This window comes from Ricinus communis, chromosome 4, assembly GCF_019578655.1.
Source record: "Ricinus communis isolate WT05 ecotype wild-type chromosome 4, ASM1957865v1, whole genome shotgun sequence".
Lineage (NCBI taxonomy): Eukaryota > Viridiplantae > Streptophyta > Magnoliopsida > Malpighiales > Euphorbiaceae > Ricinus > Ricinus communis.
In genome coordinates this window covers 22,122,557-22,143,403 of record NC_063259.1, presented here as the reverse complement: position 1 = coordinate 22,143,403, position 20,847 = coordinate 22,122,557, and the positions used below count along the sequence as shown (strand labels likewise).

The 20,847-nt window shown below is 35.8% G+C and overlaps 5 protein-coding genes across 11 annotated transcripts; 3 read left to right on the top strand and 2 right to left on the bottom strand.

The window, feature by feature from the left end:
- The first annotated feature begins 155 nt into the window (after positions 1-155).
- Positions 156-3,499, top strand: LOC8289719 (protein DETOXIFICATION 16). Of its 3 annotated transcripts, XR_007215670.1 has the most exons (9): positions 156-745; positions 1,051-1,595; positions 1,794-1,880; positions 2,021-2,077; positions 2,180-2,418; positions 2,508-2,626; positions 2,742-2,828; positions 2,922-3,025; positions 3,173-3,499. XR_007215670.1 is itself a non-coding variant. In XM_048373479.1 (8 exons), the coding sequence occupies exons 1-8, from the start codon at positions 470-472 to the stop codon at positions 2,967-2,969; spliced, it is 1,458 nt and encodes a 485-aa protein (XP_048229436.1). In that variant the 5' UTR covers positions 157-469; the 3' UTR covers positions 2,970-3,147. The 3 variants fall into 3 exon arrangements, 2 of the variants coding, with proteins under 2 accessions (XP_048229436.1, XP_025015405.1); XM_048373479.1 differs by lacking the exon at positions 3,173-3,499 and having other exon boundaries at positions 157-745; positions 2,922-3,147; XM_025159637.2 differs by lacking the exon at positions 3,173-3,499 and having other exon boundaries at positions 604-745; positions 1,055-1,595; positions 2,922-3,147.
- A 2,461-nt stretch (positions 3,500-5,960) lies between these two features.
- Positions 5,961-9,561, top strand: LOC8289718 (ATP synthase subunit beta, mitochondrial). The gene is made up of 9 exons (XM_002532181.4): positions 5,961-6,509; positions 6,958-7,033; positions 7,128-7,216; positions 7,392-7,509; positions 7,595-7,698; positions 7,792-7,950; positions 8,041-8,265; positions 8,358-8,669; positions 9,129-9,561. The coding sequence occupies exons 1-9, from the start codon at positions 6,021-6,023 to the stop codon at positions 9,240-9,242; spliced, it is 1,686 nt and encodes a 561-aa protein (XP_002532227.1). The 5' UTR covers positions 5,961-6,020; the 3' UTR covers positions 9,243-9,561.
- A 416-nt stretch (positions 9,562-9,977) lies between these two features.
- On the top strand, positions 9,978-13,182 carry LOC8289717 (fruit protein pKIWI502). 2 transcript variants are annotated; one of them, XM_002532180.4, is made up of 5 exons: positions 9,987-10,873; positions 11,156-11,255; positions 11,476-11,571; positions 11,671-11,751; positions 12,916-13,182. In XM_002532180.4, the coding sequence occupies exons 1-5, from the start codon at positions 10,335-10,337 to the stop codon at positions 12,976-12,978; spliced, it is 879 nt and encodes a 292-aa protein (XP_002532226.1). In that variant the 5' UTR covers positions 9,987-10,334; the 3' UTR covers positions 12,979-13,182. The 2 variants fall into 2 exon arrangements, with proteins under 2 accessions (XP_048228965.1, XP_002532226.1); XM_048373008.1 differs by lacking the exon at positions 11,156-11,255 and having other exon boundaries at positions 9,978-10,873; positions 11,481-11,571.
- Positions 13,183-13,947: 765 nt separating this feature from the next.
- On the bottom strand, positions 13,948-16,505 carry LOC8289716 (sarcoplasmic reticulum histidine-rich calcium-binding protein). 2 transcript variants are annotated; one of them, XM_015727239.3, is made up of 3 exons: positions 16,328-16,505; positions 15,841-15,925; positions 13,948-15,171 (listed from the first exon to the last, which is right to left on the bottom strand). In XM_015727239.3, the coding sequence occupies exon 3, from the start codon at positions 15,110-15,112 to the stop codon at positions 14,198-14,200; it is 915 nt and encodes a 304-aa protein (XP_015582725.1). In that variant the 5' UTR covers positions 15,113-15,171; positions 15,841-15,925; positions 16,328-16,505; the 3' UTR covers positions 13,948-14,197. The 2 variants fall into 2 exon arrangements, with proteins under 2 accessions (XP_015582725.1, XP_002532225.1); XM_002532179.4 differs by having other exon boundaries at positions 13,948-15,137; positions 16,328-16,498.
- A 980-nt stretch (positions 16,506-17,485) lies between these two features.
- Positions 17,486-20,007, bottom strand: LOC8289715 (dehydrodolichyl diphosphate synthase CPT3). Of its 3 annotated transcripts, none has more exons than XM_015727244.2 (3): positions 19,851-20,007; positions 19,087-19,544; positions 17,486-18,997 (listed from the first exon to the last, which is right to left on the bottom strand). In XM_015727244.2, the coding sequence occupies exon 3, from the start codon at positions 18,933-18,935 to the stop codon at positions 17,844-17,846; it is 1,092 nt and encodes a 363-aa protein (XP_015582730.2). In that variant the 5' UTR covers positions 18,936-18,997; positions 19,087-19,544; positions 19,851-20,007; the 3' UTR covers positions 17,486-17,843. The 3 variants fall into 3 exon arrangements, with proteins under 3 accessions (XP_015582730.2, XP_015582731.2, XP_002532224.2); XM_015727245.2 differs by lacking the exon at positions 19,851-20,007 and adding an exon at positions 19,697-19,807; XM_002532178.3 differs by lacking the exon at positions 19,851-20,007 and having other exon boundaries at positions 19,094-19,797.
- Between the last annotated feature and the right edge of the window lie 840 nt (positions 20,008-20,847).

Sequence of the window (20,847 nt, the reverse complement as noted above, 5' to 3'; positions counted from 1 at the left end):
AAACAAAAATTAGAAGACATGGGATATGTATTTACTATATACACCAAAAGGAAAGAAGATGGTCCAACCTTTTTGTCCTCATTTTGGGTGCTTGGCCTTGGCCATCAAGAAACCTTCCATTAAACATATGTGTGTGTCTTTATTAAGAAACAAAGATTAAATAGTATAAAACTATATTGAAAATGAAGAGAACAATTGCCATTTGCCAACTAGCAGCTAGCAGCTAGCAGCATCACATACACACAGACACTGATATATATGTATATATATATAGCATTGACTAAAACTTTTTTATTGCTGTTTTTAATATATTATAGATTTATAAGAGGAATTAGTGGGTATTAATGATATTGTTGTGCATGCATCCAATCCAATCAGGACCCGTAATTGCATTAGGTGGTGCAGAAACTCTTTTCTTCTAGCATTGATCTATTTTTTGACTTAAAAAGAGGCGAAAAAAAATAGGAGGATGGAAATAGGAGAAAGATCAGGTCTTGAATCTACTCTTATTCCAGTCAAGGAACTTGAAGATGAGGAATTATCTCAAAAGGGCTGTTGCAGAAGGGATTTTCTTGAGGAGGCAAAGAAGCAATTTTGGCTTGCTGGGCCTCTTATAACAGTTAGTATGCTTCAGTATTGCTTACAAGTGATATCAATTATGTTTGTTGGGCATCTTGGTGAGCTTGCTCTTTCTGGTGCTTCCATGGCTTCTTCCTTTGCTTCTGTTACTGGTTTTAATGTCTTGGTAAGTTTTAATTTCCTCTTTAATGAGTATGTGGCTGTGATGGTGCACTGGTAAAATGCTGTCCATTTTCCATGATATATAGAGTCATAGCTGTGTGGTCCTTATTGAATAAATCTGTAACTAATTTGATCAGCGCATTGGCCTAGTTATTGGACTTGAGCCAGTTGTTGTGGCCACTCCCAAGGGCCTTAATCATACTAATTACAACAGAGCCTTTTTCAATTTTTCTTGAAGTTCAAATCTGGGCAGTATCGTAAGATTTTCATTTCCTTTCCTTCTCAAAAACACACTAATGTTCTTTATAGCTAGGAATGGGAAGTGCATTAGAAACACTTTGTGGGCAAGCCTATGGCGCTGAACAATACCACATGCTTGGAATTCACTCGCAAAGGGCAATGCTAACCCTCCTAGCACTAAGCATTCCTCTTGCAATCATATGGTTTTACACTAGCACCATCCTTATGTTTCTTGGCCAAGATCATGAGATATCCGCTGGAGCAGGAACATTCAATCGCTCGATGATTCCTGCCCTTTTCGCCTATAGCTTGCTGCAATGTCTAAACAGATTTCTGCAAACACAAAACAATGTCTTTCCTATGATGGTCAGCTCAGGGATCACAGCTTGTTTGCATATTCTTGTGTGTTGGGTTCTTGTTTTCAAATCAGGACTTGGAAGCAAGGGAGCTGCATTGGCAATTACTGTTTCCTATTGGATTAATGTACTTCTGTTAGCTTTCTATATCAACTCCTCTCCAGCTTGCAAGAAAACTTGGACTGGGTTTTCAAAGGAGGCACTACATGATGTCCTTAGCTTTGTAAAACTTGCAGTTCCATCAGCAATCATGATATGGTAAGTCCAATACATACTTAGATATGATGAATATCATAGCATGTACACTATACATCAGGGACTCTTACAACAGAACCTGTTTACAACTACTTTGCAATATTATCTAAAAATTAAAGGTGTTCTTTCTTTCTTTCTTCTTCTTTTGTTTTTTAATTAATACTGATAAACAGTACTTTGGACATTCCTATTTCTTGTTAGCCTTGAATATTGGTCATTTGAAATGGTGGTTCTCCTGTCTGGTCTTCTTCCAAATCCCAAATTAGAGACCTCTGTGCTATCAATAAGGTACATTTCTTCCTTTTTCTTTCTCTAGTCTTTTGACAAAGAAATTAACGAACCAAAAGATACCTTGTGAACTTTTTAAGTACAAACTTGGAATCTATACAGTGAATAACCAATGTTCAGTGTTGTCTATCTCTTCAAAGCCTGAACACATGTTGGATGGTTTATATGATCTCTGTTGGCCTTGGTGGTGCCATTAGGTCAGTCCAATTCATTCTGACTGCATCTTTTTTCTCTTCACTTGTCTACTTTAAACTTTTCCTTATGTTGATTTATGATTTTAATATCTTTGTTTTTGTCAGTACAAGAGTATCAAATGAACTGGGTGCAGGGCGCCCGGAAGGCGCGCAACTGGCTCTTTGTGTGATGATCATAATGGCCCTCTCAGAGGGGTTAGTAGTTGGTATTGTAACAGTTTTGCTACGCCAAGTATGGGGAAAGCTCTACAGCAATGAAGAGGAAGTGATCAAATATGTTGCTAACATTTTGCCTTTGCTAGCACTTTCTGATTTCTTGGATGGATTCCAATGTGTACTCTCAGGTTCTAATTTCTTATCCAATTATGATGGTTGGTCAAATGTCTTAGCATGTTTAGAGCAATAAATTACTAGTGAATTTGGATATTTGTAGGTGCTGCTAGAGGATGTGGATGGCAAACCCTATGTGCTTGTATTAACCTTGGGGCTTATTATGTCGTGGCAATTCCTTGTGCTCTGCTGTTTGCTTTTGTCTTCCACATTGGAGGCATGGTGAGTCCATTCTTTCTACATGTTTCGTAGTTCAGGGCTTTAGAAGTAATACCTTGGCACGCTCTCCCATTGTGCCAAAAAGAGAAAAGAATGATGCTGGTATTATCATGGTCAGGGGCTATGGATGGGAATCATATGTGGGCTCTTGGTACAAATTGTGGCGCTTGTTACTATAAATGCATGCACCAATTGGGATCAAGAGGTAAGCTTTTCAGGTAACATATATGTGATCAGCTATATGCATTTTTACATACATAATATGTTAATTTGTTATTTTTGTGATCCTCCCTTTCAGGCAGCCAAAGCAATAAACAGAGTTGGAAAATCTGGAAGCATTGGCTAAAATTGAACCGTAGATTGAAGTGAATAAAGCAAAATTATGCCTTACTGGGCTTCATGGAAATTTTTTTTGCAAGGACTATATGATAGGTTGATATTATATGTATATAATTAAGATATTTTAGTAGTATATTGACATGTTTTATATACATAATATGTATGAATATGTGATTTTCATCTCACTTTAATTTTTTTGTCTAATTTCAGAAAATAATAACCAAAGAGGAGAATTTGAGCCAAAAATGCATAAATAAGCTTTAAATGGATTGCAGCTGTAAAAGGCTTGGAAATATTACACGTGGACTATCAATAGCGCGGGTTTAACCGAATTTATCAACGCCCACGAAAAAAAAATTAATTAGTTATGATGTGATTAATAGATAGTTATTTTTTAAGTTGTTTATTTTGTTTAAGACAATAAAGAAATAACTATAGTAGTTACATGCTGAAAAAAAAACTCTAAAAAAATGAATTTCTATAAGAAGTACATATTAATTAAATAAGGGGGATGAAGGATTATTCTCTTTGCAGGAATTCCTATAGTTCATCATTTCTACATCTAGTTAGTCCTTTTGCATTGTTCTTTCAAAAATCAAAAAAGCTTTTTAAAGACGTGAAGAGTGAGGATCGATTTTCTTCATTCCTTGAAGAACCTTTAAATTTTGAGAGAGTTTTAACTTTTTGTTCTTATATCTTATATCTTTCTCTTAATTACAATGACCATTTAATTAAATATGTTAGGGTAAGTTCTATAAGTTTTTAGTTTGAGTTTTTATTTATGCATGAACCTAATGAATGATTTTTTTACCTTCATATATATATATTAATTTTATTTATTATTATTGATTGACCATCATATCAATTTAATAGTAATATTTGTTATGAAATTTTTTAAGTTAAAAGTATTAGAGACATTATCTTTACTTTAACCTATGTTGGTATAAAAAACTTAAGTTACATCATTAGCTTGAGTGATTCAGGGAAAAGAAACATCACTATTTTATTCATTAAATTAACTTAAGGAAAATAATGGGATTACTAAGTATAAAATAGACTAAATGCTAATTTGTCATATAGTTTACATTAATCATTCTAATTGTGTATTTATTTTATAATTATTTAATTTATTTTATAAATTTTTAAATCGTTCTCAAAATATTAGTTTAGAATATTTAAATCTACTTTTAGTATTTTGTATGATAGTTGGTTTTTATAATATATGTTCTATAATTTCTTGTGAGATCGATCTCATAATGAATTTGCCTGTATTATCTTTCGGTTCATATACTTGCGAATACTAACTTAGATACATCAGACTATAATTACTTTTATTACTAGACCTATGGAACATATTGATTTTCTCATAATTTAGAAGGGAATGGAGAATTATTATACAGGTTTACCTTGTAAATCCATCTGCAGAAACATCAACAACTTCCATGATCTTGTTAATAGTTCTTAATTAACTCCATCTATATGTAAAATTTGTATGAACTGCAACCCTCCATCACCAAACAGGATCTAACCCTTGACAAGCTGTTTCTTCAACACTGTTCTCTAATTAAAAAAAAAATTGCAGCAAACCATCAACCAGAAACTTGCTTATTTCTTCTTTTAATTATTTAGTATTAGTAAATAAATAAATATATATATATATATATATATATCAACTCTATACCACCATCAATTGAACCTTCATCTCCGGTCAAGATAACTTGGTGAATTACATGCTGTCTCTTGCACAAACTTGTTCACATTATCAGAATCTGCTGTCTTCCACTCTTCATCATTTACTTCTCCTGATTCTTAATCTTCATGACTATCCCTAATCATCAAAAAACGAAGAAAAACTAGATGTAGAAACTTAAAGGACAAGAAAGGTAGCAAATTAAGTGTTTTTTTTTTGAAATGATTTATAAGTATCTAAATATTTAACAGTTCTGTAAATCATTGACATGATTTCTATTAATCGATGCTCTTGTTTCCTCTTACTAAATATATTGTTACAAATCAAAAGATATATACTTTTTTTATATAAATTTGGACTAATTATATTATATATAATTTTTTATTAATTTATCAAAAATTTTCTTATTGCATATTGTACGAGGCAATTATATAATATAATAAAATATTATATAATTAACATTATATAATAAAATATTCATAAGCATTTTACCTAAATTTTATATATTTCATCACATAATATAATTTCTATTATATTATTAAAATCGCGCATCATATAATATAAATTCTCTATAATTAGCAGAAATATTATATATTAAATTCTTCTTATGTAAATTTAAATTAATTTTTATTAAATAACATATTGAAATATTAAAAAAATTATTATTATAAAATAAGACATTTCAAAATCTATCTAAATTACATGCTTGAAGATCGCACTTATATTTGCTGTTTACTTTAGAATGAAATAGAAAAATATTTCTCCTGTAATTAAATCTTTCCCCATGGCCTATAATCTCTAACAATATTTCCTTAAACATGACTAATTCAAAATCTTGTAAAAAATAAAAAAAATCATTCAAACGTAAAAAAGGTCTCAGGTTATTTTATGATACAGGGGTGGTTCAGGCTAACGAGCGTTGACGCTTCGTTAGCAAATATACAAAAACCAGCCACTTGTCGGTCAGTGGTTGGCCAAGTTAGAAATGGTCTTTCCTAGTTAGCAATTTCCAGAAACGCCACCGTGTCGATCTTCTTTTGCAACAATAAATCCACCGGTTGCTCCAGTGCAGCCAGGTGCTTGCATTGGAAGAATCATTACAATAGGAAAACGACACCGTTTCCAGTTCACAACCATCGAACGACGTCGTTTTAATTGGCTAATATGGAAACCGCAATCATTTTATAAAAATAAAAAAAAGCTGAATATTCTCTTTTTAGTGAAAAAACAAAACAGTAAAAAAGTAAAACAGTAAAAGAAGAAGTAAACCAGATCCAAACTGCTTACATTTAAAGTGTTGCATCTCACACATATCAAACCCTAACAAATCATTTTTTCACTCTCTCTATCTCTCTGAAGCCCTAACCAATGGCTTCACGCAGACTCTTATCTTCTCTTCTCCGATCATCAACTCGCCGATCTGTCTCCAAATCGCCTCTGTCAAACTCTAATCCCAAACTCTCCACGCCATCTCCAATTTCCACGCGCCGCGCGTCGTCTTACGGCTACCTCCTCAATCGCACTTCCGAGTATGCCACATCCGCCGCTGCTGCGGCTGCTCCACCTTCAACATCGGAGGGAGTGAAGGGAAGCGGTGGTGGTAAGATCACCGATGACTTCACCGGAAAAGGCGCGATCGGTCAAGTGTGTCAGGTGATCGGTGCGGTTGTTGATGTTAGATTTGATGAAGGATTGCCTCCGATTTTGACGGCGCTTGAAGTGCTTGACCATTCGATTAGGTTAGTGCTTGAAGTGGCTCAGCATTTGGGTGGAAGTATGGTTAGGACTATTGCTATGGATGGTACCGAAGGTTTGGTTAGAGGTCAGAAGGTTCTCAATACTGGTTCTCCTATCACTGTAAGTGTTTCTTTTCTTCTTCTTTTTTTTTCTCTTTTTTTTTTTTTAATTTGGGGTTTTATTTGTTTTTGATCTGATGATATTGGATGTGACATTTATGATCTTTTTCTTATATTGTTTCGTTATTTTAAGTTAGGGAATTTTTAGATCTGATCTTTTTGTGTTTACATTTTTTGGAACTTTGCGTTTACTGCTCTTTTATTGATTTTTCTGCGATCAGTTTATTGCGTGAATTTTTTTTGTGCTGCACTTATTGTTTAGATGATTGGCTTAAGGATGTTGTTTCCACAATGCTGATTGATTAACTTCATAATATTTGTGGGGTTTTGACTTTCGAGTAAAATTCACTGATGGTTTTTTTATTCATATTTGATGGTTCTTGCAGTGATGTGGCTATAGAAATTTTTATAGAAGTGGTAAAACCTAAAGCTGATTTTTGTTTTAATAGGTTCCTGTGGGTCGGGCCACTCTTGGTCGTATCATTAACGTTATTGGAGAGCCAATTGATGAGAAGGGAGATCTCAGTAAGAGACCAATCAAACCTTTTTCTGTTTGCTGACTTGTTATATGGTCTTTGTAAATTTGAAATTCTAAAGCTGTGTTTTAATGTACCATCAGAGACCGACCACTTCTTGCCCATTCACAGAGAAGCTCCATCTTTTGTCGACCAAGCTACTGAGCAACAGATCCTTGTAACTGGTATCAAGGTATTTGACATAATTTTAGTTATATGCAGAAATTGGACCGTGTATTTTTGCTTCTTCTGAGCATTTTTGCTTTTGAAATTGTTGAATTTTATAATTTTTTTGTAATTAGTTGAATTGATGTTTGATAGGTGGTCATTTCATTAATTTTATTTTTGTTTGCATTTGTACTCTGCAGGTTGTTGATATGCTTGCACCATACCAAAGGGGAGGAAAGATTGGTCTGTTTGGTGGTGCTGGTGTAGGAAAAACTGTGCTTATTATGGAACTTATCAACAATGTTGCAAAAGCTCACGGTTAGCTATAATCTTATAGTTCTGCCACTGTCTCATCTGCTTTACTTTGTCCTTTTGCTTGAATGTTACTTCTTTTTGCAATCAGGTGGTTTCTCAGTGTTTGCTGGTGTTGGAGAGCGCACCCGTGAGGGTAATGACTTGTACAGGGAAATGATTGAGAGTGGTGTCATTAAGCTAGGGGATAAACAGGTCAATATAATTATTTAGTTTACATTTGTCTTGAAGTTTACATTTACACACTAGTTTATCATTCTTACAATTCTTTTTTTCCCCCTTGTATAGGCTGAAAGCAAATGTGCACTTGTGTACGGTCAAATGAATGAGCCCCCTGGTGCTCGTGCCCGTGTTGGTCTAACTGGTCTAACTGTAGCAGAGCACTTCCGTGATGCTGAAGGACAAGATGTGCTTCTCTTCATTGACAATATTTTCCGTTTCACCCAGGTATTTGCATGTCAATGGGTTTCTGTATTTGCATTAGTTGTATTTTACATTGCTAATATTGAAATTCTTTGTGTTCCTTGCAACTTACAGGCTAACTCAGAGGTGTCTGCTTTGCTTGGTCGTATCCCATCTGCTGTCGGTTACCAACCAACTTTGGCTACCGATCTTGGAGGTCTCCAGGAGCGTATTACAACCACTAAGAAAGGTTCCATCACGTCTGTCCAAGCTATTTATGTGCCTGCTGATGATTTGACTGATCCGGCTCCTGCCACCACCTTTGCTCACTTGGATGCCACAACTGTGTTGTCACGGCAGGTTTGTTTATTGTTGATATTTACCATAGTTGGCATGGTATCCATGTTACGGGGCCAATCTGTTATTTACCCTTCCTCTTTTTTATGGAGCAGATTTCTGAATTGGGTATATATCCTGCTGTTGATCCCCTTGATTCTACATCCCGTATGCTCTCTCCTCATATTTTGGGTGAGGAACACTACAACACCGCCCGTGGTGTGCAGAAGGTTCTTCAGAACTACAAGAATCTGCAAGATATTATTGCCATTTTGGGAATGGATGAGCTCAGTGAAGATGACAAGTTGACAGTTGCCCGTGCACGTAAAATTCAGAAATTCTTGAGCCAGCCTTTCCATGTTGCAGAAGTTTTCACTGGTGCCCCTGGCAAGTACGTCGAGTTGAAGGAGAGCGTTGCCAGCTTCCAGGTACTTCACTCACTCCCTCCACCACCCAATGATATCATTATTTGTTTGCATAGCACATATGATTGTTGCATCTTCATCATATCTGTACATGTGTCTCTGCTCATAAGTGGGTACCCGGACTTCTATTAACTCATTCATCTTCTTTGGGCATGCCGTGTGAAGTGGCCTTAATCGGTGGGGAAGTTGTATATGAATTCTATGTCCCTGCTGCCATAGAAAATGAAGGGTGTCACTTTGCTGTTATTTTACTTGAGCAATTTTTGGTTGATTATATGAATTTCAAATGTTAAATATCGATGCATTAGTAGTTGAGGAAATTTGACTAGCCATTTTGGTAGATTTTGCTCATTAGTATTGGTAACCATAATTGGAAGTTCATTATTCTCAGGCTACGCGATATGGGTATGGTTTTCTTGGGATATTGTTTCATTAATCAACTGTAATTTTGATTTTTGTTAGGGCGTGTTGGATGGAAAATATGATGACCTTCCAGAACAATCATTTTACATGGTTGGAGGCATTGAAGAGGTCATTGCTAAGGCAGATAAGATTGCAAAGGAGCTAGCAGCCTAAACAAACAGCAAGCTATTTTTTTTTTCTTCAGTCTTTTGGTCCCCTTGTACTGATAATTGCGAAAATCAAAAATAATCTAGGATATGTTGGTGATGCCAGCAACAGGATGTTGATTTTTTTGAGATAAAATGTGTCTGGATTATCAGTCTCTGTTTTTAATGTTATTGCATAGTGTGGAAGCGGAAGAGAACTGGGGACACGCCAAGCCCCTCTTTTTTCTTGTTATTTAATAAGGGGAAAAAGGAAGGCGGACATGTATATTTTTCCCTTTTTTACCTTGAGAACATGAAATGGCGCAATGATCACTTTTTTGAAATCAGTTCTGACTATTAATTTTGAGTCAGCATGTCTTCTTGGAACTTAATTTTGTAGCTATGTGCTGCTGTGTAAACAAGGATGTTAATGAGTGGTCATTTGTAAAATTGTTACGGTAGTGAAGAATGATTGCCGGATTTGTTTGTGCCGCCAGGTAAAGATACAGTCTGTTTGGTCAGGTACAATGTGTTTTTTCTACTGTCTGATGAAAATGGCAAGCATTGTCAATTTGTGGTCTTTTCGTCGTTGAAAGTTGCCGTCTTGTAGCTTTGTGTAGGCAGAGACGTTTGTAGGAGTGATAACTGTGCACGCAGCTTGCTTGGTCATAAATAGTGCTGAAAAAGAATGTTAGTCTTATCTCTTGATACTAACGCTGCCATAGCATAGCTTATATGGGGTAGAAAATGAATCTAAAGCAAAAAAGACACTTGAGAGCTCTGAAAGTGAATCCCATAATGCCCTTAAAACGGGTGCAAATAAAATTGATGAGGATTTTTGAGCATTGAGAGTGGCTATTGATCGTTGTAAATAATTATTACTAACATTCATGCATGGTAATTACCAACGGAAGATGGAGTGACAAAGGCAACATTATCATTATCTTCCAAAATTGCAGGATGATCCATTACAAAGACGCGTGGACCTCCATCTTATGAATTGGCCACCTCATCATCAACCTCCACGCTCCCAGCCCAGTTCCCTTAAGCGCCGCCACCGGCTAGAGCTAACGACTGTTGCTTCGTCTCAAATAGCCTCCAATAACTAAAAATCAAAATCATGTTCCTCTCTTTCTCTCCCCCTCCCTCTCCCTCTCCCCTCTCTATTCCCCATGCGCATAATAGCCATCCCATGTCTATCCTACGCCGCCTGACTCCCCGCAACCTCAATATACGTCGTGTTGCCTCAGTCGCCGCCGCAGCTCGACAAGACACCACTCTTTGGTCCCACGCTCCACTCTCCTTAATCGAACCAGCGGCGGAATCTCTCTTCCACATAACTATCGACGTCTCCGACTCTCCTGACGTCGTTTCTTCCCATAGTCGCGCCGGGCAGTACCTCCAGCTCCGCATCCCTGACGTGGAGAAACCGTCATTTCTTGCCATCGCGTCACCTCCATCATACGCCGCCAAGAAAGGCGCTTTTGAATTTTTAGTGAAGAGCGTGCCTGCCTCAACCGCGGAGCTCTTATGCCGCTTAAAGAAAGGGGATGTAGTTGAATTGACTCAAGCGATGGGAGGAGGTTTTGACATAGATCGTATCTCTCCGCCTGAGAAGTATTGTACGGTTCTGATTTTCGCTACTGGATCTGGAATTAGGTATTTTTTCCCCTAAAAAACAGTTCTTATATTTTCTTTTGTTTGTTAATTTTACTAGAATTGGTGTCAATAAGTTAAATCTTCACTGAAAAGCTTACTCGTATCATAATTAAGCAGAATACGTGATGTTATTTTGTCTTCTCTTCTACCTGATTAGATTATGCTTTGTTTTCTTACTGAAAGTGGTTATACTTCAGTTCTTATAAATATACGCTTTGTTCAAAGAGTTCTTTGCAAATCTTCTGATGATGTATTATCATTGTCCCTATTGCTCAATTGCAGCCCAATTCGATCTCTGATTGAGTCAGGGTTTGGTGCCAATAGAAGATCTGATGTGAGACTGTATTATGGGGCACGAAACCTCAATAGAATGGCTTACCAGGTCTGACTTTCCATTTTCATTCGTCATTATCCTTCCCATTATCTCATAGAATTTAGACTTTAGTGTATCAATGATTGCTCATGTTGAATAGAGTTTATTTTGAAGCTCATGCTGTATGTTTTCCTGTTATAGGATAGTTTATTTTGAAGCTCATGCTGTGTGTTTTCTTGTTATAGGATAGTTTATTTTGAAGCTCATGCAGTGTGTTTTCCTGTTATAGGATAGGTTTAAAGAATGGGAGTCTTCTGGTGTTAAGATTGTACCAGTACTATCAGAGCCAGATGATAGGTGGACTGGTGAAAGTGGCTATGTGCAGGTAGTTATTTATTTATCTATTTTTTTCTACATACCCTTTTAAAGTTGCTATGCCTGGGAATTGATTAGCATCTCTCTACACCATTATTGCTCTTGCCAGGCTGCTTTTTCCAGGGCCAAGCAGATTGATAACCCTGTAGCCACTGGTGCGGTGCTGTGTGGGCAGAAACAGATGGCTGAGGTTTGTTACTGCCTTTGTTTTCACCTTCTTATTAGTCGCTGATTCGTATCATATTGATATTCAACTGAAAATACTGCACCATAAAGGTATTGATCCATTTAAGAAAAAGATTATGGCAATAGAAGTCTTCTATTGAAAGGAAGTTGAATGTATCAAAATGTTTACTTATCCTTTCTGTACAAGAATGCCTCTCTAAGCCTGCAATTCATCACCTTATCTGCCGAAACTTTGAGATTCCTGTGATCATACAAGACTGATTGACACAACCGTCTAACTCATCAACATTGCAACAAGAGTTCATCGACCAATAATGGCTTCTTTGTGTTTGCCAATCATTCATATTCAAGATCCTCAAACAAGTAATTTTCTTAGAAACGAGAAGAGCCAATTTTGACTCTAGCGAACAAGAAAATTCTTAGTAAACGCGGTCTTAGGTTGGCAGAACAAATGACATAACAAAATGGAGTGGATTCAGCAGTCCCCCTCGTCCAAGAAAAAACAAAGCAAGAAAAGATAACATTATCTGCATTCTCTTCTTTTCTCTTGAAGCATATGCACTTGTAACAATACGATATATGCTGTGTCATGACTTTGTGTGGAAGTAAAAGAAATATCAAATACCACAAGGAGGTGAATGAAATAGCTTAAAGTAGAGATGCAAACAAAGTCCTAGATAGGCATGATATTTAAAAAAAAAATGTTGCTGAACAATGAGTATATTTGTGATATATTGGACCCACTTTCATTAGAGAAGGAACCTGGTGGTGATGCAACGTACTTGTTAAAAATAGTTTTTGCAATTGATTGTTCTGTTATGCAAGCATACATGGTAAGTATCTCCACAACATGTGAACAGTTAACTATAGATTTCCCACCTCTCAATTGTGGTCATAGAATGTTACTTTGGAACAAAACCCACAGAGTAGCTTTCAAACTATGTCCTTGTTAAAGCCACAAAGTAGCTGTCCCGTTTAGCTCAGGAGAAATGGTTTATGGATCTGACATTCTTCCAAATGGGAGGAAAACTGTTGATATCAATGCACATATAGCACGATTGTTTGTGCATAAGCAGTTACTTAACTTCTGTAAATGGATGAGCAAATGCTAGTTACCATTACGAAATTTATGCAAGGGATGGCGGTAACTTTGGCTGCTGTTTTGCAGGAAGTAACATCAATTCTTCTAGCAGATGGAGTCTCAAGTGAGAAAATACTAAAGAACTTCTGAAATATTACAAATGAGGTGCATATTGTTGTAGCATTATTTATTGAGCAACAATTGCTAATATGATTCTTTTGTCTCACCGTCGAGGACAGAATTCGTCACTTGGCAAATAAATCCCAATTTTGGATTTTGAGAATCGTATTTGTATGATGAATTGTACAATTAGAACTTCAAACACCCAGCTAAAATATAAGATTTATTATATCAGTTTGAACTTGAGAGTAGGACTCCGTCAATGATGTCACGATATAAAGCATGCAGCTGATGGGAACCCTTTTTTTTTTTTTTTGGTTTCTTTTTTTGAGGAGCTGTGTAATAGTAGATATCCAAAGAACATTGCATTATAGGGGGGAGAGAGAGAGAGACAGAGATGCCTTGAGCCCTTGACATACTCAATTCTGATGCTGTATTATTTAGAGCAATATTAGAAATAGGGTTTAGGGTTTTTTTTTCTCTATTTCCTTTCTTTAGGGTGGAAGCGACTTCGTTGATCACGCACATTGATGATTTTAACCTATTAAAGACACTGCTGATGAACTATCTAAAACAACACGGACAGGCATCTCCTCAAATAATGCCAAGTTTAGTAGGTTCTATGAGTTCAACGTTTTTCTTAAATATCTGGTTCGTCCTTGCAAAAAATGTTATTAAGACCGACAAGCAATGCAACATTTGTGTCCGATTGCCGCAAAAAGACTATCAGAATTGCATCACACAAGACCTGTGCACGAGTATTTAGTTGGCAAAATCAAAATATCAGCATTATTACTCCAGTGGTGGCCGATAAGACACTATCTTTCCATTCTTCCATCTGAATTGCGCGACTTCTTTTACAGCTGCATAGCCTTGAGCATTTACAAGTTCTATACTGGATAACAGTAGATTATAGAACCGTCTGCAAAATAGCCCCAACTTATGAGACCTGGAAACTTAAATCATTATGAAAAACAGGACAGCAAGAAAAAAACAGCGTAGAGGAAATAACAAGCCATGAACTCTTTTTTGGGCGCCGAATAATAATACAACTTTCTAGAAAATTTTAAATGATTCAGTCTAACATAGAACGCAAGTTCAACACCACAAAGTTTGTTACAACTCTCATCCATCCACAGAAAATCTACTAACCAATCTTGAAAGAACCAACACAGAAATAATGCAAAATATTGAATACTCATTCTGACCATGATAAGTTTCCATGTTATTTATCTTGTTCATTATTTTGTCAGTTTTCTGGGCATGATTTTCCATTGCCTTCTTCAGGATGCTGAGATGAATGATTCTCCTCACCGGAATGATGGCGTCTGTGTTGGTCGTGATGATGAGCTGATCTCTTGTGCTTTGATCTTTTACCTGTTTCTTCACTACTGTGATCAAATGACTTTGTAGATAGCTTCCTTTGGTCACACCCGAGACCATCAGAATCAGATGACCTTGAGTCTATACTATGTGATCGCTGATGACGTTTATGATGCTTCCAATGGCCTCTCCTATCCTCATCGCTAGAGAAATCTGAATCTCTAGACTCTGATCTACGGTGACGTTTGTGGTGTTTTGAATGATTTCTTCTCCTGCTTATACCATTGTCCTCATCACTGGAAGAATCTGAAGCACTAGATTGAGAATGACGGTGGCGCCTTGTGTGGCTTCTCCTTTTCATCATTTGGCTGTCATCATCGCTCGACATATCAGAAGCACTGGAATCTGATCTTGAATTGTGATGCCTATGTCTTCCATGGTTTCTCTTCTTCCTCCTCCTTTCTTCTTCAAATTCGCTTTCAGAACTATCAGTGCCCTCATCACTTGAGCTGGAGCACCTTCTCTTTGGCTTTCGCTTAGAATTCTTTTCTCTCCTCCTCTCATTCTCACCAGAATCAGAACTTATATGCCTTCTGTGCTTCTTGTGACTTCTCTTCTTAGACTTTCGGACATCATCACTATCACTATCACTGTCAGTGTCAGACTTTGATGCACATCTTTTATGCTTTGAAGCCTTCTGCTTCCTCTCTTTGGCTTCAGCATCAGCCTTTGCTTTTGCAGCAGCTTCTAACTTCTGCTCCCATTTCAAAGGGGCTTCCTTCTTCTCTAGAGCTCTCTTCTTCTTCTCCTCAACCAACTGTATGAATCTCTTGCAGTCCATTTATATATAAAAACAAGCTCAATACCTGCATTTTGGTATGATGATGACCGGAAGTACATCTCACAGAAGAGAAAAAACAATGTTAGTTCTACCATCACCAAATATAGCTCCAAAAATCCATTTGATAGTGTATTTCATACTAAATAAATCAGAGTTTTATGCCCATTATATATAAACAAATGAGACCATGCAATAAAATGCACCCATAATATCATGGAAACTGGTAAGTCCCTTTACATTCTAGTACTATTTAACGACTCGGCAAAGTTAAGCAATAAATTAGCCACCTCAACCAAGGTGCTTAGAGGTATAACCAACAGGTCTTGGGATGAAGGAGTCATTGCAAAACACTCCCTAATTTCTGACATCATGAGACCTTACAGCAATTCCATGACAATGGAAAACAAAACAAGAAATGAAGGGGCATCTAAATTAAAATAACTAGCATATGTATATATAGGGGCATCTAAATTAAAATAACTAGCATATGTATATATATATATACATATGCTAGTTATTTTAATTTAGATGCCCCTTCATTTCTTGTTTTGTTTTCCATTGTCATGGAATATATGCCATCAAATAGTTATGATCCCCACTCTCTTAGGAACCAAAGGACCAGCAGATGTTATAATGTGATGAAATAACGTATGAACAAAACAAGGAAAACCGAAACCATATTGAAACAGAACGAGCAAGAATAAATGAATTTGGGCCAACTTTCTTACCTTATGTGCAAACAAAGAAACACCTCCCTTTCAAAGCTCAAACTGAAATAAAATTAGCCTCCACTAGAGCTCAAGGTTGGCAAATCTGCGAATCAAATTGAAAGTTGGGATAGTAAGACTCAGTCCCCAAAATCTTTTAGCAGCGGATGTTACTTAGTTCCTAGATTACAAGGTCAGCTTCTTTCTGCTTTTCCGCGTACATACTAATTCCAATTTCAGATGATATTTGGGCGATATATAGAACTTGTAATTACTGGGAAACCCTAATAAATTGGCTCCTAAGGGAAAAATTAAAACCATTATATCGACTTACATGAAAATAAAATGAATCAAAAATTAGACAATCTATTAAAGAATAATCGCCTGAAACTTCATTAATTTGCCAAAATATGCTAAATTGCATTATTATAGATCAAACAAACAAATTAAAGAAAGAAAACCAAATCATTCGATCAATTAAAAGAAAGAAAATCAAAGAAAGAGATACCTTCTAAACAGAGAGAGAGAGGAGAGATCGGCGATTCAGAGAAAGAGAGGTGTTTGTTTTTGTTGAGTCCTCTTAGAGCTAGGGCTTGACTTTCCCTTTTCTAGAATAGTCTTATCATAGATGCGTGTTAAGCTTTCTTTTTCTTTTGTTTTTTTTGTTCATACAGTACAGTCGCATGGGCTTGTGTCCGCTACGTATTTTCAGCGTCCTTTCCTTTTTTGGTCGGTGACCCTTTTGTAACGTTCAAACTTGGAATATTCCATCATAATAATAAATAATGCTTGGCAAGTTCATTAAATAAAATAATAATTTAGCCAATCCTGAGCTGCCTCTTGGTATTCATTTTCTCCAATGAAAATTAAGAATGTTTTGAATAATTGTTTAATGACATGTCTTTGTTATTTAATAAAAATTGAACACATAGACTATCACCTGTGTCTTTTTGTTACTCCATTAATAGCTACTTGTGTTAATCGAATTAAAATTAAAAAAATTTATGTTATACAAATAAAAGATAAAGGACCGTGGTGATATTAGAACGATAATTAAACGACTAATTTATTTTTTATTTTTTTAACATTATGGCCTATTAATATTAATCAATTTATTTTTACGGCGAATATGAATGTAAAAAAACAATAGCTACTGTATCCCAAATAAATAAAAATAATTTTGTAATACTTGAATTAGTGATTAGTTTCGATATTTTAATTTTGAAATATGTATTATGATATGAATAAAGAATAGAGGATTGCTCATTTCAGTCAAAAAATTATAAGAATTTTTCCATACCATAAGTAATTGAGCGTGATATCCAAATGAATCGAAAGATTCATGTTTGGTTCTGGAAGGGATCATATATATTTTGCAATGAATGGAAAGATAATCTATAAATTTTCAAATGAGTTCCAAAATCATCAGACATGTGTACTTTAAATAATTTAGATTAGGAATATTCAATTATTATAATTAAAGTATAGAAGAAAACATATATAATCACCATTGCCCTTACAAATGCTAATAATTATCTTAAAAATTACTTCAAAAACGAAGTAATTTAAATAGATGTATATTTAAAGCTGGAATCTAAAATTTTAATTAAATTTGAAAATTTTAATTTTATGTACATACTCTTAGTTAATATTCAAACTCTTTTAATGTATATAACTTTTTTGCATTTTATAAATTGTAAATATTAATTTCCATGATTTGAATGCTTTTTTCCCTACATCATCATCGAATTTATCTTCACAGTTCTAAACTACTCTGTATTGGACTCCATGCCAAAGCATGAGTTTGAAGTGAACACACCAAACCTTAGCAATTTAAGTTTTCTAAAGTTGCTTTTTTTGCAGGAAAATGGCAGGAATCCGGTGCTGGCGTTTCCGAGATTTGGAAAGTATATACTGAACTATCCCTTACATGTGAGACCGGCATTATTTTGCACTCTGAGTGTGGCTAAAACTGCATAATTCTTACCTCCTCCTCCTCCTCCAAACACCTTGAAAGATAAATGCTACAGCTGCTTCTTTTTCTTCTCCAAATAAGCATAATTATACTGGAAGTTTAGTACCGCCCACACCAACTGTCGCAGAACAATCTCTGGCCACAATGCATCCGGAGAATACCCTTGGCAGTCACCAGCCTGCCAAAGTAGGAAGTTGCTCAGACGGGTCTCCCCTGATGTTCGGATCAGTATATCAGGATCAGGAGCTACTGCCATGGGCATGTGCTTCTCGAGATCTACCTGCTTTATGATAGAATGAGATTGCATTTTCTCCCTTTCTTCATCTCGAATCCTACTGTCGCCGGTTTTAATACTCCACAGCGCTTGACCTTCTCTATCTTTGTCTCCGAAAGCTCTTTGGACAGTACTCACAGTGACACTGTGTTCATTGAAAATCTCTTCAACTCCTTTAGTCACACCATTACTTTCTGGCTTTGCTTTCGCTGCTTGGAGTTCATCTGCTTCCTCTTTGCAGGACTCTCCAGCACCACACATGATGGCCTTATCTATATTCTTACCAACTTCTACTTTAACTAGATCATTGAAAACTTTATCATAGTTGGAAGGCTCAATTTCATTCCATTTCTCTTTACAAGATTGTTGAACAGCATGGGTTATCTCATTAGTTGATGAATAGGCTACGCAAATCAAAAGAACAAACTTGGTATTGCTGGAGGTAGTCCTCATAACCTTTTCTGCTGCAACCCTGAGTGGCTCATCTAGAAGCTTCAAATTACCAATAAAATGTACTCTAATACCATATTGATGGACTATACTTTCTTCCTTGAGCAACCCCAGAGTCTTCTCCAGTATCAGATCCATTATAAACCGAACCTCATCAGGTCGCCTTTTAAAATTATCAATGCCAAAGGCAAAAATAGTTACATGCTTCACCCCCAACTCATAGCAGTACTTAAGCATGGACATAAGAGCTAAAAACCCAGCCCTATAACCAGCCCCTGGTTTCAGGTTCTCCTTCTTAGTAAACCTCCGATTTCCATCCATTATGAACGAAAGATGACTGGGAATGGGACCCATGCGTAGAACATGAAATATGGATTGTCTCATAAAACTCGCCAAACGTCCAAGCAGCTGGTTCATCCTGCCACTGTTATGTACTTTCGTTTTCACTTGAACCCAATTTTAAACTGCCAAACTGACCCCTTCAGGAGTAAACAAGATCTCAGTTATTAAACAAGGAAAAAGAGGGAAAAAGAGGAAAAAAGAAGAAGAAGAAGATTGAATGAATTACCCCGAACCTGTCTCCGCCGCCGTCGCACGAACCATTTATGATGGCCGCGTCTAGGTGGATTGTGGTGCTAGACCTCTATATTATCTTAGCATGCTTACTTAAAACAAGCTTGTTGCAAATACTCCTGCAATGACTGATACGGAGACTCAATGTGTACTTACAGCCTCTATAATAAGCAAGTGAATGGAGCTGGTGCATGGTGAACGGAACGGTTCATCAAGCCATTTCTCGCCTCAACCCCCTAAATAGGAAGAGGGGTACTAAATAGGGAGGCAATCGCAAAAGAACCAACCCATCATCCGAGAAATAGAAATACAAAAATGCACAGAAAATTCAGATTTGTGGATTCAACAATGCAACTAGAAGGATTTAAGTGATGAATTAACACAATCCCATAACTGCGTGTAGCAGTATGCACCTTCAATTAATTCTAAGGGCAAAGTGCAGCCTCCGACGACCTGGAAATTAAAAAGAAGTAGAACAATTACTTACTTTGTATAAACAGAAAGATCTTAGCTTTCTCCTAGTTAAAAAAAAGAAAATAAGAAATTTGGCTAAACGTTAAAACTGATCCTGCTTGGCAAAACCAATTTCCCAAACTAAAGCTCACCAATTACAAAGAATTGGTCAAATCCAAAATTTCCACTGCTGATCAAACAAGCAAGACAGAAGAAAACAAAACAAACCCTAAATAGATTTCTCAATTATTGAAGCAAACAACCCAGAAAAGCTAGTTTTAAAAAAGCAAGCAAGAGCGCATGCACCTTTAAAAACGGGAGCTGAGCAGAATGAAAAATATGATTCTTCACATAATTGGGAGCGTCCGTGCGTCGCTAAACAGCGGGAGAGTAAAGCAAAATAATCATCACGCTTAAAACACCTTATCATTATATACTTATATAATATTATGTCCTTCTGTTAGAAAAGAAATGGCATGCAGAATGAGCAGTGGAAAAAGTGTCACAACAGAAGCATTTCCGAGAGGCAGAGAAGAAGGTGGTACTTGAAGAAGTTTGTGTTGATCTGTCATCTCTCCCTGCAATATCTATATTTGAATCTTGAGAGGGGAACGAAAGCAGGATTAAGACATTCACGTAATTATTATTGATGTGAATTATTTTCTGCATAATAGCAATCTGCATAACAAAGACGGGATCAATTGTGATGATGGTTTTACAATGAATATTTATATTTGAATATCATAAAATTCGCTTTAAAACAAAATCCGTCTTGCATGAATGCCAAAGCGTTGTTGTTTATTCCTTCTTAAACAAAGTAGGCAGCCTTAGAGCATTCTCAGCTGTGATTTTTAGTTTAAAGAGTATTATTCTATAATGAAAAATATATTTCAAAAATATTATTAAATATACAGGTTAGAAAATCTTATTTAATTTCAATATACTCTTTATTTCCATAAGTGCGAATACCTTTAACTTCTTTTTTTCATTTTTTTTAACTTTTATCAATATAAAAAAATATTATAGATATTAATTAATTAAATATATTATATTTTATATTAAATTTTAAAATAAAAAATTAAACATAAATCTCTAAATACAGAAAGTCAAATCAAGTATTTATTTTATGAGATTTGACATATATATTAATAATGCAGTGATGATGCTTTTAAATTTTTTGAACTTATTGAATGTTAGAATGCACATTAATGGCCAATTTTATTTAAATTTATTAAAAAATTTATTTATTCACAAATAAATTATACAAAAAATTTATTTGAAATAGATTCTTACACTTGTTTGT

Excerpts from the sequence above, each read along its gene's own strand:
- LOC8289719 (XM_048373479.1), top strand. The coding sequence starts at position 470 with ATGGAAATAGGAGAAAGATCAGGTCTTGAATCTACTCTTATTCCAGTC. Across the intron at positions 2,627-2,741 it reads TCTTCCACATTGGAGGCATG|GGGCTATGGATGGGAATCAT; the intron begins GTGAGTCCATTC and ends TATCATGGTCAG. Across the intron at positions 2,829-2,921 it reads GCACCAATTGGGATCAAGAG|GCAGCCAAAGCAATAAACAG; the intron begins GTAAGCTTTTCA and ends CCTCCCTTTCAG.
- LOC8289718 (XM_002532181.4), top strand. The coding sequence starts at position 6,021 with ATGGCTTCACGCAGACTCTTATCTTCTCTTCTCCGATCATCAACTCGC. Across the intron at positions 6,510-6,957 it reads ATACTGGTTCTCCTATCACT|GTTCCTGTGGGTCGGGCCAC; the intron begins GTAAGTGTTTCT and ends TTGTTTTAATAG. Across the intron at positions 7,951-8,040 it reads ATATTTTCCGTTTCACCCAG|GCTAACTCAGAGGTGTCTGC; the intron begins GTATTTGCATGT and ends TGCAACTTACAG.
- LOC8289717 (XM_002532180.4), top strand. The coding sequence starts at position 10,335 with ATGTTCCTCTCTTTCTCTCCCCCTCCCTCTCCCTCTCCCCTCTCTATT. Across the intron at positions 11,256-11,475 it reads TCAATAGAATGGCTTACCAG|GATAGGTTTAAAGAATGGGA; the intron begins GTCTGACTTTCC and ends TTCCTGTTATAG. Across the intron at positions 11,752-12,915 it reads GGCAGAAACAGATGGCTGAG|GAAGTAACATCAATTCTTCT; the intron begins GTTTGTTACTGC and ends GCTGTTTTGCAG.
- LOC8289716 (XM_015727239.3), bottom strand. The coding sequence starts at position 15,112 with ATGGACTGCAAGAGATTCATACAGTTGGTTGAGGAGAAGAAGAAGAGA.
- LOC8289715 (XM_015727244.2), bottom strand. The coding sequence starts at position 18,935 with ATGAACCAGCTGCTTGGACGTTTGGCGAGTTTTATGAGACAATCCATA.